The 18,693-nt window shown below is 39.7% G+C and overlaps 1 protein-coding gene across 4 annotated transcripts in view; it reads left to right on the forward strand.

Moving 5' to 3' along the window:
- The first annotated feature begins 1,378 nt into the window (after positions 1-1,378).
- Positions 1,379-18,693, forward strand: part of tmeff2a (transmembrane protein with EGF-like and two follistatin-like domains 2a) — a 56,673-nt gene continuing 39,358 nt past the window's right edge. For all 4 annotated transcript variants that reach the window (XM_079617950.1, XM_079617951.1, XM_079617952.1 and 1 more), the window contains exons 1-2: positions 1,379-2,051; positions 10,044-10,153. In XM_079617950.1, coding sequence (XP_079474076.1) covers positions 1,868-2,051; positions 10,044-10,153 — 294 coding nt within the window. In that variant the 5' untranslated portion in view covers positions 1,379-1,867. The remainder of the gene's footprint in view (positions 2,052-10,043; positions 10,154-18,693) is intronic.

Consider the following 18,693-nt stretch of genomic DNA (forward strand, 5'->3'; position numbering starts at 1 on the left):
TCGGGAGGGAATTCAGCCACTGCACTGAGAGACCAATGACAGAGCTGAAGGAACAGACTGAGTTTGGAGAAACTCTGCATTAAACAACGGTAGGTTCTTCACCACTCACAGCTGTGGCAAAGAGTAAGCCACTGTTAAAAAAAAAAGCGATGTGTCTGTGAGATTTGAGATTTGGGATTTTGGTAACAATTTACCAGAAGGCATGTGTGAGTATTATGAATCCAGCTGGAAGTAAGTTCTATGGTCAAATGAGACCAGAATTTTGCTTTTTGGCCATCAGACTAATGCCAGATTTCAACTGAAAATGTATAGGCTATTGAATAATCTAAACATAAATCAGCGGGCTATTTTAAATGTTCTGCTTAAAAACTGTAGGCCTACTTGTAGCCTACTGTTTTGTTTTTTTGTTTGTTTTTTGTTTTTTTAATAATAATTTTAATAATGGCTGGCAGGCTTGGTTTGATGGTTTGTTATTTTAAATACCATGTTAATAGTGCTAATACTTGTGGGACCACTGTAGTGCCTGTCTGCAAGTCCTTGACTTTGCCTTATCTCTAACATATTTACATAGGCTAATATTTCTCTCTAACTTCTATCTGCATATTTTTAAATAACATTCAAATTAAGTCAGCAAGTGATAGCCTAAACAAGATAAAGAAGATGGTGGCCATTTCGCGTTTGGTCGGGTATTGTCTATTAACAACGGATGCCGTGCAAAAACGCAGCCTGTTAACGGGCTGTGTTTATGAGATGGAGAAAACGCAGTCTAACCAGCTGTAGCCTACTTCATGCAAGTCGGAAACATGCAACTTGCAAGTGGTTTGCGGTCGAAACGAAAGTGATCTGGTTTATTTTCGTCTGTACGCCTCGCGAAAGTAGCTTTTCTGATACGAAATGATACGTCATTAAATGTCGTTGAATGCTCCGTTGCTCAGCTCGCGACCATTAAAAAATGCCTCTGCTTATTTATTTCCACCGCCGTGAACATCCGCGAGCGTCGTGAACTCCTCATCGTCAGGTTTTCTCATCTTATGCTGTAGGCTAGTCTTTTGTTTAGGACATGGGGATAATTTCACAACACTGCAAGTTTCCAATCGATTTCAGCTGCCACCGTGCTCGAGCGGAGCAGCAGTGCTCAATTAGGCTACTGGGAAGACTTTCTCTTAATGGCCCTTCGCCCACGCGTTTGCAAACCAAAGCTCTGTTAAAGTAGACTACAGGGTACACTATTCTGCACTGGCCGTCGATAAGCTCGAGCTGGACCATCGCCTCGCTCCTGACACTCCTGCATCCCTACCGACCAATCAGAGCCGCGGCACCGTCCCGCCCCTCCCGATCCCTTCAGAACACGTGATCCGGAGCGGTCTGGAAACCTGCCGCTCGCCTTCAGTGCGTTATTGTGGTTCACAGGTACAGAGGAATGGCCCTCCGCGAGACTCTGACAAACTCACGGCTCTCCGCGAGCGCACGGACTGAGGACGGAGGACAGTCTCTCTAACCGGCGCTTCAGTGGATGTTGTAACTTCGGCATGTCACTCGAAAGGGATATATGATTTTTGCCCCATTTGTGTCTCTCAAAAACACCCCTTGCGTCTTTTTTATTTTTGCCTTGCTTTCTGAACACCTCGCTTACCCACTCTCCTCCCGAAACCATCCCCTCCCCTGTCATCGCACCCAGACCTCTCTCATTCCGCATCTGCACCTTCTCGCTTCGGGCGGATCCTTGCTCTGGTCATCCAGAAACAACTGCTTCATGGGGCACACTCCTTTCGTCGGAAAATGTCCCCCTCTTGGCTTCTAAGCGCACCGGCAAAGTTGACAACATTAGGACCAGGGCGCGTCTGTGAGCAGTGTCGGGGGAACTGAGATGGGTGTCTCGGTGGCGGCGGCCCTACATGAGCCCCGAAGTCCGCACCAGTGGAGCCGGATAGTGGGACACTGGGTTTGGATTGCAGTCTTGTCTTTTCTCGCCACTTTCCCTGTGCAACAACTTGGCGCTTTCCCATCCTCTCTCAGCGACTGTCAGACTCCAACTGGATGGAATTGCTCAGGTAAGATGTTCATATAGTCCGCTGCTCCTCGGTTTGAAGGGAATACGGTTTAAAGTTCCCTTGACAACGGAAGACGGCTGTTTATCATACAATAACATAAGTTATGGAACTAAATTGATCATATTTGTGGTGATGCAAGCTTTTGCATTTCATTGCTGCTGTAAAAAAAAAATGTTTTGAAAAAAGACCTGTTTTAGTGATGGTCAGGATGGTATTTGGTGTGTTATACCGTATAGTTGTTTCCTAATCGTCTTTTAACCCTCACGTAATATGGAAATAATGATTTTTCATGAAAACAAAAATGTATCGCCAGCCAGCCGACTGTGTCTGACACCTCATTTCCTACATTAATTGACCTGTTTTTCAAGTTCAGTGCGTTAAAAAGAAAAAAAAACGGATGGTTTGTAGTCAAATACAAGTTTTCACCCATGAAGAGCAAGAAACACGTAAATAGGATAATAGCCAGAAAAAGTGGTGAACCGACTTGTCCTTCTGTCTAAATCACCTGCGAATTAAGTTTCTGTGGATAATTTGAGACTCAGAGATTGCTTGTAACCTTGGAAGATATATCTATTTATCGTAATTTGCCTAAAACTATTATTTATATAGGCCTGTTTCTTTTTTGTTTAAAATAAAAAATAAACGAGTGGTGATATTTTGATGGTCATAATAGGTTTCAGCCTTGAATAATGTAGGCTACGTGTAAGAATTAATTTAGAAGTCAAGTCATACTTTTCTTGGTAACAATTCCATCAAGCCAGCATAATAATCTCCGGGCATCAGTCCGTTGTAGACTCGGATATTAAGTGGGATTTGATTTGGATTGCGCCGACCTCTCACCCTCACTGTCAGAGCGCCGTTCAGATGATTGCGGATGCACGTGAAATAATCATCATGCGCGCCCTGAGGCGCGAGAGACGCGCGGAACTCACCGCATATTTCTGCGCAGTTTCCCGCCGTGGCGCCTGACTATCAATCAGCAGGTCACCGTGGGCAATTAGGTGTCGTTCCAAAACGTCTATCCTTACCTATTGCCTGCACTTTGGTTATACAACTCATGGCAATGGCATGCATGAGACGTGGGAAACTCTACCACAGGCATGTCTGAAGGCCACTTCAGTGTTTCCATGATTTACAAAAAGGTGTTGATAATGGGCTGGGCTATATGATACATTTTCCTAAATCCTTACTACAAATGCAATCACACAAGCATTTTAGACAATGAAATATAACACTATTGCCAGAATCAAGCACTAATGGCCTATTGTAATAATTTTCAAAAAGGTGTGGCCATTGTTTGAGTTGATAGAGTTTTTAATAACTTATCTGATTGTCATGAGTGTCTAAAAGCTTTTACTGACTGTTTTTCAAACAGCTGTCAGTCACATTTAACCAGAATTTCTTTCTTCTGTGGAACACAAAATGAAAGTCAGTGGGGATAGAAACATTCTTCAAAATATATATTTTGTGTCTTCTTACAAAAAAGTTGAGGGTGAGTAAATTAGGCCTATAGTATTTTCATTTTTAGGTGAACTATCACTTTAAATCATTGCTGAATTACGAGGCTAGTGCACAGAGCAAACAGAATGCCAATATAAATTGACATTATAGGCTATTGCATTTAACAGGTCTGAAGAGCGGAATCCGTGGTTTAAAACCTAAAGTTCCAACTGACTGAATATAGTTTAACGCACCAGCACCTAATTATGCGCTGAACACAGCAATAATGTCCAGCAAAACAAATGCAAGCCAGCTGTTTAGTCAACAATCCTAACTTGCAGCGGTTGGCAATGGACACAAGCGATGTGAATACTCTTGTAAAGTAAGGGCCTTTTTACTGAATTATCTTCCCTGTGCTTGATTAGAATTATGTAAGCTTTAACTGCATGTACCGACTCAAAACCCACGACCCAAAGGGCAGTAAGCTTTTATTTGTATTGTTCATAGATATCAATAGCTCTCCTTTTGGAGACCCTTTTTTTTTCTTCTCTTTTTTTGCAGTGTTGGCTCACCAGGGGCTTGTTCATATCAGCTGCAAAGGAGGTGAGAGGAGATAGGGGACTTTTATTAATTTGAAGAGACACAACAACATTAACTGCCAGTTTTTAGTTAAACTCTTAAAGGGATAGTTCATTAAAAAATATTAATGTAATGTTTAGTCGTCATTTACTCCCCCCTCATGTCTTTCCAAACCTGCACATGACTTTCTTTCTTCTGTGGAACAAAAAAGAAGATTGTCAGTGTTTTTTATCCATACAATGAACGTCAATGGGGTCCAATGTTGAGGACTACAATTTTGAAGAACCCCATGGTTCTTTCAAAATATATTCATTTGTGTTCCACAAAGCAAAGAATAATTTTAATTTTTTTCAACTGCTTTTTTGAACATTTGCTGTATGTCTGTTTTTGTTTTCAAATTATTTAAGTGTCGAGATTTCAAAATGCACTCCATCTCTAAATAATGGTGTTGCGTAGTAGAGCATTCAGAACAGAATGCAGAGAACTTCTCTACTACACTAGACCTACTACTACACTACACCATTCTTAGATATTTGTATTACACCTCAAACAAAAGCTAAAAACATTTTTAACTGATAACAATGTCCTGGGGTTTGAATTCCAGCTTTACTGGCCAGACAACTGTCTGATGTCTCACTCACAGGAGTTGCTTATACTTCACCTTTAGAATATTTGTGTCTCTGCCAGCTTGCTCCTTTAAATTATTCACCTCACTGCAAGGCCGAAATAACAATCTGCATCTCCCCTGATACTCACCCGTTTGGCACATTGTGAGACGTAACATTGGCTCACACTTCTAGTATGTTTTGATAAAATGACAACACTCTCGAGAAGAGCGAGTAGACCTGCAATACCAGGTGTTTGAGCCAAACAAAGTTTCTTATTTCACTGCAGATGAAAGAAACAAGCAGCTGAAGGTGGTACTGGCAACACTTTTAATTAGGATTGTTAGAGCTCCATTACTGATGAAGTGGATGTTGTTGCTATAATATTGGAGGTGAAAATATTAATTAGTATAGTCTAGTGTTATTCATAAGTAGGCTATGTTATGAAGTTCTGCGTACATTCTCTAAACGGAATGCATTAATCTGCCCTTCACCTTGTCACTATAAAGCTACAGCTGTAACTCACAACCCATTTGTTTTAAATTGCCATCCATTAGCCACTAAATAGCTTTTATGCAAAAGTGGCCAAGTCATAGGACAAATTCTGCTGCTCCAAACACCTATCCAAAAGCAGTTACCAAGGTTATACTGATAATTATAAAGTTCTTTACGGAATATTTTGCTTCAGAATCTTAAAATGACTTGTTTGTGGGAAACAACTTCTGGGGAAATATGCAAATCTGGCCTTATATGCATAGGATTCCACAATAAAATGAAAGTAGCTAAAGATCGTTTCTTCCATATTGTGACTCATTCCAGTGTAACGGATTATCAAAAAAGATTTAAATAAAAAAGTGCAGGGACTTGGTTCTATGAATAGGCTATGTTGTTGATTGGATTTTGAGATGTGGGTGTTGCACTAAAAAGTGAGTGCAAATGTAAAGTCGATTATGGATGGCTGGGGTTTAAACAGTATAAATGATTGGAGAAGAACGGCATACAAGGTATGACATTTTTATTAAAATATGAGTTTAAAAAATATATTATATAATATTAAGATATATCATATATTAACATAAAAATGAAACATATATGGATGAATTGTTCACAATAAGATAACATGCATTATATAACATTCTTTTACAAAATAGATTGGGTGCACAATCTTAATTCATTTAATGTGAAGTGGGTAGTTTTTTATATTAAAAATGTTTTCGTCTAGTAGTTAATCTGTCACTATTATGTTCTGTCCTGTCTGCACCTGTTCTTGTTAGTCCCTGATTAGTTAATCCTCCTCCACCTGTGCCTGGTTAGTTTCCTCATTCCAGCGTGTTATACTCCCTGTTCTGTTCAGGCTATAACATCGTGGACACCTGTTTACACGAACCCGTGTATGTGCCGCCAAGAGCATGCCAAACCTGTAGGTGGCAGTGTAACGATAAGCTCAAGCCACGTTAGCCAATCAGAATCCTGAAAATAGTCACATACTGTGACGTCGGTTGCCTAAAACTCAGTTTACATGCAAACGTGCAAATTACGTTTTCCAAAATCTCCACTCTGGCCGGAGTTTTTAGAAAGAATCGTTTTTAGAGGCGAATTCTCCGTTTGCGTGTAAAGGAAGGGCACAAACGAAGGGAAATGTCTCTGTTTTTCAAAATAACCATGTACGTGTAAACGGGGCCTAAGTCCTTTGTCAGTTATTGTTTTATGTAATGCTGTTCTTCATGTGAGTCACCAGTAAACTCTATTTTTGATCGTTTCCAGTGTTCCTTATCTTCCTTTAATGACAATGTTGCCCAATTCCAAGTTAAATTCCCGAAAAACAACCAATGGCATGAGTTTGGGACAGGATTATTTGTTTTTGTGACCAATCTCAGATTAAAAATGAAGTATTTGAAAATGTAGTCATTATTTTGGCAGTTCTGCTTAATGACATTATAGTGGCACAGATATTTATTTATGATTTTAACCACTTTATTATTATTTATTTTGATCTTATATACTATAAACTCTACAACCTTCCTTAGCCTTATACTGACATTTAGTACAAAACACAAGTACATGATATGGACCTGTTTGTTGGGGGGTTAAATATAGTATTTGCCTGACTTGTGACAGATCATTGTTGCGAATAGTCATGCATCAACTGATCTTATTTACGGCCGTGTGTCACGCAGGCTGTTTGCACATCACATTTCTACTATACATGCCTTGAACTTCATAAGATTTTGAACTTACAGAAAGTCTATTTTAGATTCAGGAAGAGTTGCTTTTACTTGTTTTTGTGGGCCGTCAGATAGTTGAGCATCTTAGGATGAAAGATGTAATTTCCTGTTTGGCTGCTCTAATCATTGCTCTGTGACTTCAAGGAATGACTTTGAGGAATTTTTATTGAAATTTGCAGGATGTTTCTTGTTGTCCACACACATGCTGTGCTTTATTCGCAAAGAATAGAAAACCAGATCTTATCTATTCGTGTTGACAACCAGGCTACTGAAAGATCGTCCTGCCAGAGAGACTTTAAAGAGAGCAGAACAAAATTCCTTTCCGCTCATGGTAACTCGTCCCTGCTCAAAAAGCATTTTTTAACAGACTTCCAAAAGCTTATTTACAGTTAATCATATTATCTGACTGATGTTTGGGTAAGTTTAAAATCTGGTTAAGCATTTAAAGGCCTCTCAGTGTCCTTGATGAAGAATTAACGTAATAAAATTTCAAGGATGCCACTGCCTGTTTCCAGAACTCATTTCCTCTAGTGTGACCTTCTAACTTTCTTCAGTCTCTGGTTTAACTTTGACATCCCAACCTTATATGACTTTGAACTTTTTGGTGGTCCAGACCAGGAGTATGTGAACCCTAGGGGGTATACGTACATAAGCAGCTTCTCGGGGGGGAATTAAAGGGATAGTTCACCAAAATGAAAGAATGAAAATTCTGTCATAATTTACTCACCCTCATGTCTTTCTAAACCGGTGTGACTTATTTATTTGGTGAAACACAAAGAGGATATTTTGAAGAATGCGTCAACTCTTCTTTTTTTTCTTCTTCTTCAATACAATAATGAATGTTTGACTGGACAAAAAGCACTGAGACATTATTTTGTGCGAAAGACATTTTGTATAATGCTAAATGATATAACGTATAATGCATGTAGTAAAAGGAACACATTTCTTTTTCTTTTATCAAAGAAAGGGTGCTTCAGATTTACTTGTGGGGCTTTGAAGGTTCATGTGACAAAAAAAGTTGGTAAACAAGTCCAGACTGTTGAATCGCTCTCAATATAATCAGTGTTTATTGTGTTAGACGGAATATATCTTAAGTTTGGTTGGTAGTTGACTCTTTTGTGTGTGTTTTTTACATGTTTTTTAAAACGGTGGCGCCTCGTGTTGTTTTCTCAACGGAATTTGTTTTCTCAGTGTAGCTACAGGATGCACTGCTTCAGATTAATTAAACTGAATGGAGGGATTTTGTGTCTGGTGAGAGAGACTCTGTTCTTCCCCGATCCATTACACCATTTCCCCCTCCTGCTCCTGTTGCCTCGTTGAATGCTGCACTATAAAGCATATGTGTCATGAGGTCAAGCTGTATCATGACACAGCTATGGAAGAGCAGCCAAGCAATAGAGGTGTGACAAAATGCCATGCATCTGTATGACTTCGCAGAGGTAGTGCTCGCATCAATAATGCAAGCAGATGCATCATGCTCGCTCAGACCGATGAGGTACAGTATGTGCCACGTTAGATTTGTGTGCCAAGTGCAGCTTCCAGAACAACCGTTTGATAGTTAAGTTGCATGAACACAAAAGAAAATATTTCTGTGGGTATATATATATATATATATATATATATATATATATATATATATATATATATATATACAAGAGAGCCAGGACTTCTACTGATTCCGCCTTAAATCCCCCTGAATGCGAGGAAAATATTTTGTGTAAAAAGTATTAGACTCAAATTAAGGCATGAATTCTTATTTTATCAGTAAGCTGAGGGATTGATGATGGTTTTGACTAATTAGCTTTGGCAAATTCTCTGACTTGTATTTGTTGCTTCAGTAAGCTGAATTGATTGAATGTCAGTTTATCACAGCTCCTTAAGAACAGATTGTGAACTAGATGAATTTAAATGAAACATTCCAGTTGCAAAACATTCGTATGAACATCTTCTGTTTTACACGAGAGATTAATGCTCATACCAAGAGCCATAATCATTTCTCAAGGTCTCGCAGAACTGAGGCACATAATGTGAATATCGCAACTGACGACTGTTCTTTTTTTCCTCCCGGCAGCGTTTGAGGTCCATTGATACTTTCTTTAGCTGAAATGCAAATAAGTGCACTAGGTTACGCAAGACATTTTTCTGCACTGTATGTGGCCCTTTAGCAGGGGCCTAAAGTAGCGGCATGTCCTCTGGTGTTGTCGTTACAATGAGCAATGTTCTGGTTCGTTCTAGCTTCCAGGGCTCACTGGATAACACAGGGTAAAAATACTGTGTAGCACTTGCAAGAAGCTTATTTGCTTTGACAGCAAAAATCCCAGGGCACACGAGCGGACCCACTGTTTTGTGTCGTGTAGTCTTATTATGATGATGTATGGCTCTTTGAGTCGGAATATATGCGGGTAATATGGAATGTTTCATGAGATATTATTCTTTGCGTAATGTTTGTGTCATTTTTATAATATTAAGGAAATGATAGAGCTTGTTCCTTACATAGTTATAAAAGGTATCAGATAGGGTCTGAATGATGTACTGTAGTGCGGGTAAACGGGTAAAGTCATTAGTTCGGGAGCTTATTGTTAAATGAACAGCAGTCAGCTTCTGTATGCTGAATAGTAAAATTAGGTTTTGACTCAGCAGTGGTTTGTTTTTAGAAACAACTCATCTTAATTGTAATCATCTTAAGGAATCCTTGAGGACTTAAACTGTCTGCGAGCTCTTGATTTTTGATGAAGTGCTATTTTTCGGAGTCTGTCCAGCTCCTCAGCAAAATGCGAATATTTCACAGAGCCTGTACTCAGCTTATTATAAAAGCTGAATAAGGTTCTCATGCGCCTATTCCAAGAAGTTCACCGTGTGCTGAATCATTATTCCTCCATGAACACTTGTTTCATTCCCGATAAGAAAATGTCTCAAGAGTAAAATATGGTCTTGGCAAATGGAGGTGCTCATCGCAACTTGATGAACCCTTCAGAAGCCCTGCCAGCCATCCTGCTGGGATGACGTGTTCGCTCCAATAGTTCTGATGAATTATTTTTATCAGAAGTGTCTGAACAAACAGCCTGCTTGTGCTAGTCGTGTCTTGACACTGCTGTGTTTATGCAGAAACTCATGATGTTTTCTGGCTCTTTGGGTTGTTGCAGGGGATGATGACCGGGACACAGATCTCTTCCTTTGTGACACCAACACCTGCAAGTTTGATGGCGAGTGCCTCAGAATCGGGGACATAATAACATGTATATGCAACTTCAAGGTAAGACCACTTTCACTATGAACCAGCATCACTAATCCAGGTTTAGTGTGTTGTGAAGGGTCAGGGGTTGTATGACAGAAATCTTTTATCTCTGCGCCAGTATCACATATTGTTACAATATTTAGCTGAAAATACAATACAAAATCGATTTTATATATTTAAAATCTATTTTCTTTTCAGCATAATATGTAACAAAATGTAAAACTGTCACAAAACTGTTTTTTGTTTTTTGGAGACTTGATAAACTTTTGCAAGACCTATCATTCATGGCAACAACATATCACTTTAAGTAGAAAAAAAAACACTTACAACTAGTTCACTTCAGAATTAAAATTTCCTGATAATTTACTCACCCCACTTCATCCAAGATGTTCATGTCTTTCTTTCTTCAGTCGAAAAGAAATTAAGGTTTTTGAGGAAAACATTCAAGGATTTTTCTCCATATAGTGGACTTCAATGGGGTCCAATGGTTTGAAGGTCCAAATTGCAGTTTCAATGCAGCTTCAAAGGGCTCTACACGATTCCAGCCGAGGAATAAGGATCTTATCTAGCGAAACGATCGGCCAATAAAAAAAAGCTCGTCTTGCACTAGCTATGGGATGCGCCTTGCATTACGTAATCACGTTGAAAGGTCACAACTGAGAGGTGAATATTAAAGGCCAACGTCAGTCTTCACCGGGTTACAGTAAAATAATGACGTGGTTACAAGGTGTGTATAATTTAAACTACTTTGTTCACAGTAGCAGTTTGCATACTGCTACTCTCCTTCTTGTTACTTCTGAACTATTCCCTCTCTTGATTTAAAGCTCCAGGTGAAGGGGTTGCCAGTTTTCACAAAAATAGCAAAACAAGCAGAAAATAAGCAGACATGGCAAAACTGTACTGGGGAACCCATTTAAGCAATATAACTAGTATTGGTAATATCCTACACAATTAAAAGGAAGTAAGTTTAATTTATTATGAGTAGAATAGTTCAATATAAAATGTTTAGATATTATAAACTGATTGATGAAGTACAACAATAATATGAGATTGAAAAATAATGCATTATTAAATTTTATTTAAAGTTTAATTGCAGCTACGAGTTGTATTTAATAACAATCAGTTGGGGGCAGTTCATCTAAAAGTTGACTGTTTTTTATTTACTATATTTAGCTATCAATATAGTTTACCAAATAAATAATTTACTAAATAAAAGAAAAAGAAAAAATCAAAGAAGGTGAAGTACTTTTCTTTCTGTATTTTTTTCCCAGAACTACATATATATACTATACACATACTATACATACACATGCTATATCGTGAAACATACCGTTACAGTGAAATAAAATGAGTCATACCGTGAAACAGAATTTGGGTCATACCGCCCAGCCCTAATGCCGGGGACACACTTAATGGCTAGCTGAACAATTAAGACTGAACTGATCTCCCTTACAGACTGTTTCAAACACTGTTTTAAACACCGACTGTGAACACCGACTGAACGCAACTGTCTCTGACTTGCAGTGTTTATAATGAATGATTTATTTGTGAACATAATTTGTTTTTAAATATGTGCCACTGTAATCTTTAATCATACACAATAACGTATGCTCCCCCTCTCAACAACATCTCTGATGACGTGTGTGCCAAGTGCCAGCTTGCCCAATGGCCAGATTTCTTTAATTAAAATTGATGTTTGAATCATTTACAATTTTTAAAACCTTAGGAACAAAAATATTTTAAAACACAATTTAGATGCAAGTCTTTGATGCCATGATAACTGCGATTTCAACTATCCTTCAGTATATCTGCCTTTCGCTGTTTTCTGTCCAACCGGGACTACTAGAAAGTGGCCCACTTTATCTGCTTTGGCCGTGAGATCACAGTGAAATGAAGACAGAGAGAGTCGTTGCTAATAACATCTGAGTTTGGTCTAAATGAAAATGCATTAGAGTCCCTCCAAGGCACTGAGCACATAGGCACTCAATGAGTCTGTTATTTTTATCCCAGTTCGCGGAGGAACATTAGTTTCTTTGGCGAGATAAATAGCATTACCTGTTTGTCCAACCCCTCCTCTTCTTTTTTGGTCCAAATAGACCTCAGACTTCTCAGAGTCATGATGGTATTCTGTTTTTAGGACAAACCCCATTCTGTGTCTGGCCTCAGTGGGTCACATTGTTTTAATTTGTTTTCAAGTGAGGGAGGAAAAAAGGAACAGCTTGATTTAGGCATCCTGGCCTGGCCTGTGTGCCACGTGTGCAAGTGAAGCTCTGACGTCAGCTAGCCTAAACCTAATAATGGTCCATGTCTTTATTCCATTAAGTGAAATAATTCATCAAAGAAGGATCGTCGAGTGGTTTGTGATGGGTATGAAGCCCAAGGGAAGTCTACAGTCAGGGAGGTAGTGTTGCTGAAGAGAGGAAGAAGGTTTGATCTGCCGATGAATAGAGGTCATTCAGCCCCTGATGTCCATTGAGTGATGTTTATTCACCTCACACCAGCTCTCAGAAGCGCCTAGCACATCACTCATACTGTGATGTGTACTTAAGATTGGTTCTTTAATGTTTTTTTAAGTATTCATTATGTCTGAATGTTTGGTTGAATTTTACTTTCAACTGTCTTTATGAACCGTGCCACTGAGAAAAGAGAAACCCCCCATTCTTTAAAGTCCCAGTAAAGTCAAAATTAAATATGTGTTCTGAGTTTGTCACGCCACAGAAAAATTTGTTATTAGCCACCCAGCCAAATTTGAATGATAAAAAAGCCGGCAAGTACATAAAATAAGCTATCAAAATCTTGAAAAAATGATCAGTAGCCTCTGCTCTCAAACGCTGGGGGCGTGTCCGCTGGCTGCGCTGAAACCACGCCCACTCGCGGGTAAGCTTCAGTCGCCACACTCAACTGTGGAGTTACTGTGGACTACCTACTCTAATTATAACATAATAAGCACACAAGGCAACTTACACTCATTGGTGGGCACGCATTGTCGATGATGGCACAGTTGTCGGCGTGACGGGAGGATGAAGGCCGAGGCGGGAGATAGTCGGTTTGGCCCCATTCACCAGTAACAGCGGATTATCAGTGAATCCCAGTTGTCTCCGACGAAAGTTTATAAATCTATCCCGTGTAAAATGATCATTACAGAGTTTTGGCACTGATCTTCAGCTCTCCATCAAGGTGGCTCTTCACAAAATTAATCCACCTTTTCTTGATGTGATCGTTTTTCGTAAATTTAAATAAGGACACCGATCTGTTTTATACGTGATCGCATCCAGGTAGTACGCATTTCCGTGACGAAGGCATACAGCTAGCTAGCAAACTGTAGGCTGTAGTAGTACTGACAGTAACTCGCGATTGAGTGGCAAAATTATGGGAATGTGCTCTATTGTTAGGGGCGTGTCCAGGGGCTCCAGTGCGTCATCAAGTAGAGGCGTGTCCAGGAGCTCAGGGGCTCCAGTGCGTCATCAAGTAGGGGCGTATCCAGGAGCTCAGGGGCTCCAGTGCGTCATCAAGTAGGGGCGTATCCAGGAGCTCAGGGGCTCCAGTGCGTCATCAAGTAGGGGCGTGTCTAGGAGCTCAGGGGCTCCAGTGCGTCATCAAGTAGGGGCGTGTCTAGGAGCTCAGGGGCTCCAGTGCGTCATCAAGTAGGGGCGTGTCTAGGAGCTCAGGGGCTCCAGTGCGTCATCAAGTAGGGGCGTGTCTAGGAGCTCAGGGGCTCCAGTGCGTCATCAAGTAGGGGCGTGTCTAGGAGCTCAGGGGCTCCAGTGCGTCATCAAGTAGGGGCGTGTCTAGGAGCTCAGGGGCTCCAGTGCGTCATCAAGTAGGGGCGTGTCTAGGAGCTCAGGGGCTCCAGTGCGTCATCAAGTAGGGGCGTGTCTAGGAGCTCAGGGGCTCCAGTGCGTCATCAAGTAGGGGCGTGTCCAGGAGCTCAGGGGCTCCAGTGCGTCATCGAACCCCCGTTTTAGGCCCGCCCAAAAAATCCGGAACACAGGCATGGTGAAAAACTGTTTAACGGTCTAACTCCACAATTCAGTAGTACTTCAGTTCACAGTCTTTGTAATATGTTTTAGCAATACATTTCTAACATTTTAAGGGACACTTTAAGGGAGATGGACCACTTTTACACTTATAAGTCTGATTCATTCTGCCAAGCTGAATTATAATTCACTAACCAATGTGGCCAAAGTGAAGCAGTTACTATTACGTGACACTTATCATTGGGTTGGATTTAGTGTTTTTTTTATGGGTTGAAATGCAGTCACTTCACTTTAGTCTTGTCTTGCACTGCATCTTCTAGAAAGTTTTTTTTATTTATCTATATAGGAGTAGTATACACTATCTTTCAAATGTTTCTTTAAATGTTTTTGAAAGAAGTTTTTTTACATTTACTTTGCATTTATTCATCTAGCAGAAGCGACTTCGAAATGAGAAATACAACAATGCTCAGCAAAGGCTGAATTTATTTGATCAAAGATAGAATAATAATATTGTGAAATAATATTACAATTTAAAATAAATGTTTTTCTATTTTATTTGTATTTTAATATGTAATTTATTCATGTGATGGAAAAGCTGAATTATCAGCATCATTACTCCAGTCTTCATAATCCTTCAGAAATCATTCTGCTGATTTGCTGCTCAAGAAACATTTCATTACTGTGATGTTTTAACATCTTAATATTTTGTGTGGAAACTTATTGATTTGTTTATTTTATGTTTTCTCTTTTTAGTATGATCCATACATTTTTGAATAAGCATGTTGAAGTTTAAAAAAAGAAGTGTGAAATGTAAAATTTAATCAAGCCAAGAAAATGAATCAAATGCACGAAGTATCCCTACGGCTGACTGAACGCAGAAACTGAGAGCAATGCAGAAATTAAAGTCATTTCATTTACGTAAGTACTTGTAATACTTGCAAAAACTTTCTTTAGTACCTTATTGCATTGTGAGAGGTTAGTTAACCCCAATATCCATTTAGCCGTTTTATGTGATTTTACCTGCTGGAAAATATGCAGTAAAGCAGTACAGCTTATATAATGCAATTTGTAGTATGTCTTTGGACCATGAATAAGTTAACTTTGAAACCCAGGGGCACAGCATGAATCCCATAAATAGTTTTTTCGAAACAAGTTTGATGTGGCAATGCAACGTGACTATTAAAATGACTATTAAAGAGTCTCTGAAACAGAAGCAGGAGTTAATGGAACAGTGATTTTAAGATTTGTTCAGGATGTTTTTAAGTGTTCTGACTCCTTAAGTTTAGGGTCTTCTACAAGTTCTATAAAAACTACATAGAAGAATTCTATAAAAACATTGAAATTTGCTGCCAGAATGGCATAGTTACATTTTTCTACCAGAATGAGCTCACAGATGCTAACCAGCCAAACTTTGAGCTCTTGGTCTCTTATGTTCTTTTTGGCAATTCCTAGATCATTAAAGATAAACAAATCATAAAATTGTTGTCCCAACAATGAAATGTTCTTCCAAGCCTGTATGACTTTATTTCTTCTGTGAAGATATTTTGAAAAAATGTTTCAACTGACATAACAACATTGGGGTGAATAAATGAAGACAAAATGTTCTCTTTATTAATATTTTGAAACCGTGCCATAGTTCTGTACAGACAACATTTAAGTGAAATGCAATTTCAAAAAGCCAGCAGAAAAAGAACTGCTTGTCATATTTTTCCCCTCTTTCTAGCAAATCTTTGATTGTCCTCATCTGGACATGTACCATCATGTCATAACGGATGGTGTTGTGATTCTGCATGTTCAGTCATGCCCGTGCTGATGACTCACTGTGTTATGACACCTCTGATCCAAAGCTCTGATGCTCAGTCATTCATGTGCACTTTCATTGCCTACTCATGTGATTCATTAATGGGGGGTTATTGCTTAGCCACGGACTGCCTGGGCTTTTTGTTTTCTGGCTTGTTTGCAAGCTAGTTTATGGAATTGTCCCTTGCCTGTTGATGTGTGGTCTTAATTCAGTTTATCTGGACTGATCAGTTATCATAGCCATCTTCTCTCTTGGCTCGTCTCTCAAGCACTGTTTCTGGTTGATACACTATCCCTCCGGCCATCATTGGATAACTGAGGTGTTGCCATTTTCAGATGGATGTGAACCGGTTGACGTAGCAAACAGCTTCTAGTTTGAGTTCTAGCCAAGGTGCAGGACAAACTGCGTCTCCTTCAGTTCTCCTTTAGCGTGAACTCTGGGAATGAACTCGCAAGGCGCGCAGACAGTGGCAGAAGGTGGACGACTTCCCTCCGGGCCTTCGGCTGCCCATCATAAGAGCCATTTTCAGCCAGACCTCTTTGCATATATTTCCATGCATTTGTGATCCTTTTATTCTCCAGTCACATGGCTTCACCGTGGCTGGAGACAGATTAAAAGTGGGGCTTTATTCCCTGGTGCCATTAGACAGTCCTACAAGACTATGACCATGAATCATGTTGTACAGGTGCAATACCAAAATGTGCTTGGAGTGCCTGTAACTGCAAATTCGAGTGTCATCTCATGTTTGTGTGGAGAAATAGGCCATGAGACGTTTTGTTACAGGAATTTCACTACAGGTAAAATGGTGTTTTTCAGCATGAGTACCTAAGACAATTATGATCCAATTTTCCTTACTTTGCAAGCACACAGTGTACATTAGATGACGATAAAAGGGTTAACAATGAAGGGATGACTTTGAATAAAGTAATAAAAAGCTTTTCTTGGTGACTTCATATTTCTTTTAAATCTGGCATCTCTGGTACACCATCTGGAGCGCACACATGTTTGCTTCTTGTTTCTTGATTTTTCATCCATTTTGTATTACTGGAGTAAATCTAATAGATTCTCAGTCTGCTACTTTAATGTTTAGTGTAAGACAATTGTTTGGTATTTGTTTTTAAACATTTGTAGTATTTTTCTGATGAGCAAATTGTATTATGACATGATTTTACAAAATATTAGTGACTTTTTTTTTTACCATTATTATTATTTCCATTGTTGCAGTGTCTCCACCAAAGAACAAGCATAAAAAAAAACTAACATTGTTTTTCAGAATGGTCTTTGATTTAAAACCAAGGTCTATTTTATGCATTAAAACTAAAAGTGAATCAAACAACATTCCTTTTATAATGTATTCCTTTTATAATGCATTCAATAACAGTAAAATCATTATTGTATGGTATAATTCAGCTTATGTGTGGTCACAGGTGTGTGTATTTATTGGCTATTTCTTATTTTATTGTGGTTCCTCCAGAACTCAGAGTCAGAAATTAGCATTTTAGAAATGTGCTTATAAGTAAAGTGTGAAATTTCTAACCCGTGGAAGACGGAGGTAGTGTTTGAAACCTGTTTTTAAATCATTGGTTTGGCAATTGCGTTTGGTGCCACTAGTGGTGTAGAAACCACACTCTTCTGCTTTAAATGACTTGCAGAAATGCATTTGAATCATTTTGGGTGACCAGCATTTCATGGCAATCCATACATGAGTATTTTTCCATTCAGCCTAAGCTTTTTTTTTTCTTGTGCTCTTTTTTTCATGTCTTTCACCCCTAATAGCTTCTCTCCATGAGCTGCCACATGAGATAACTTTCACCGATATATCAAAAATGAAGCAATTAAAATCAGGAAGGAAGTTATTTCAGGGTGGAATTAGGTCGTTTCCTGTTAAAGTCAGTCTGGTGGGATTGGAAAATGCAGTCATACCGGCAGCATCCTGACTGTTAGATGCGGGATGTGTCATACATCCATGTACACCGAGTCCCTCGGCTGGCATGTGCTAGACATGAGATTGGTTGGTGGTTTGGCAGCTGGAGAGTCGGTGGTGTGAGGATTCTACCGAGGTAGGTGATATTCGCTTGAGCCTGATGCCACTCAGGATAGCAGCATCTGTATCAGTCCCCGCGTGGCTCCCCTCAGCCTGTCAGACGCTATTACCGAAGAGCCGTCTCCCCTGACAGGGCCCGGGAGCTCCTCGCTGGGAAGAGCGTTGCTCTAATCAAGAGCAGACTGCCAAGCGGTTACGGAGCGAGGCATGAGCCTTTCTGCCCTCCCCATAGCCTCCCCCCACCCTCATCAGAGGCAAACAGCACGCACATGGGCATCCTGGGAATGGGGAATGTCACTCAGTCACACAATGGCAGGCGCGTCTCTGTGAGGGGGCGTAAAAAATACATCATCTGGTGAGACATGCACCAGATTCTTTTTTTTTTCCCTTGTTTGTGCCTCTCCGGGATATGGTGGCTGATCTGCTTCTATTTTTTCCCTCCCATGACCCTGTTGGCCACCGTCCCTGAGCCTGAGAGCTGTCACAGATAATGTGCTTCTTTAAGAAAGCAAGCGTCGAATCCAAACGCACTAAGACATAGTTGCTCTCTTACTTTCCCCAGATGAAACCGGAGTTAAATGAATATTCCAGGTTCAGTACAAGTTAAACTCCGTTGACAGCATTTGTGGAGTAATGTTGATGGCCACAAAAAAACTATTTTGTCTTTAGAAATGTAAAGGTTATGGTGAAGCACTTATACAGGGAAGTAGATGGGGCCCATTTTTTTCAGAGGATT

The sequence above is a fragment of the Phoxinus phoxinus genome, assembly GCF_949152265.1.
Source record: "Phoxinus phoxinus genome assembly, chromosome: 7".
Taxonomy (NCBI): domain Eukaryota; kingdom Metazoa; phylum Chordata; class Actinopteri; order Cypriniformes; family Leuciscidae; genus Phoxinus; species Phoxinus phoxinus.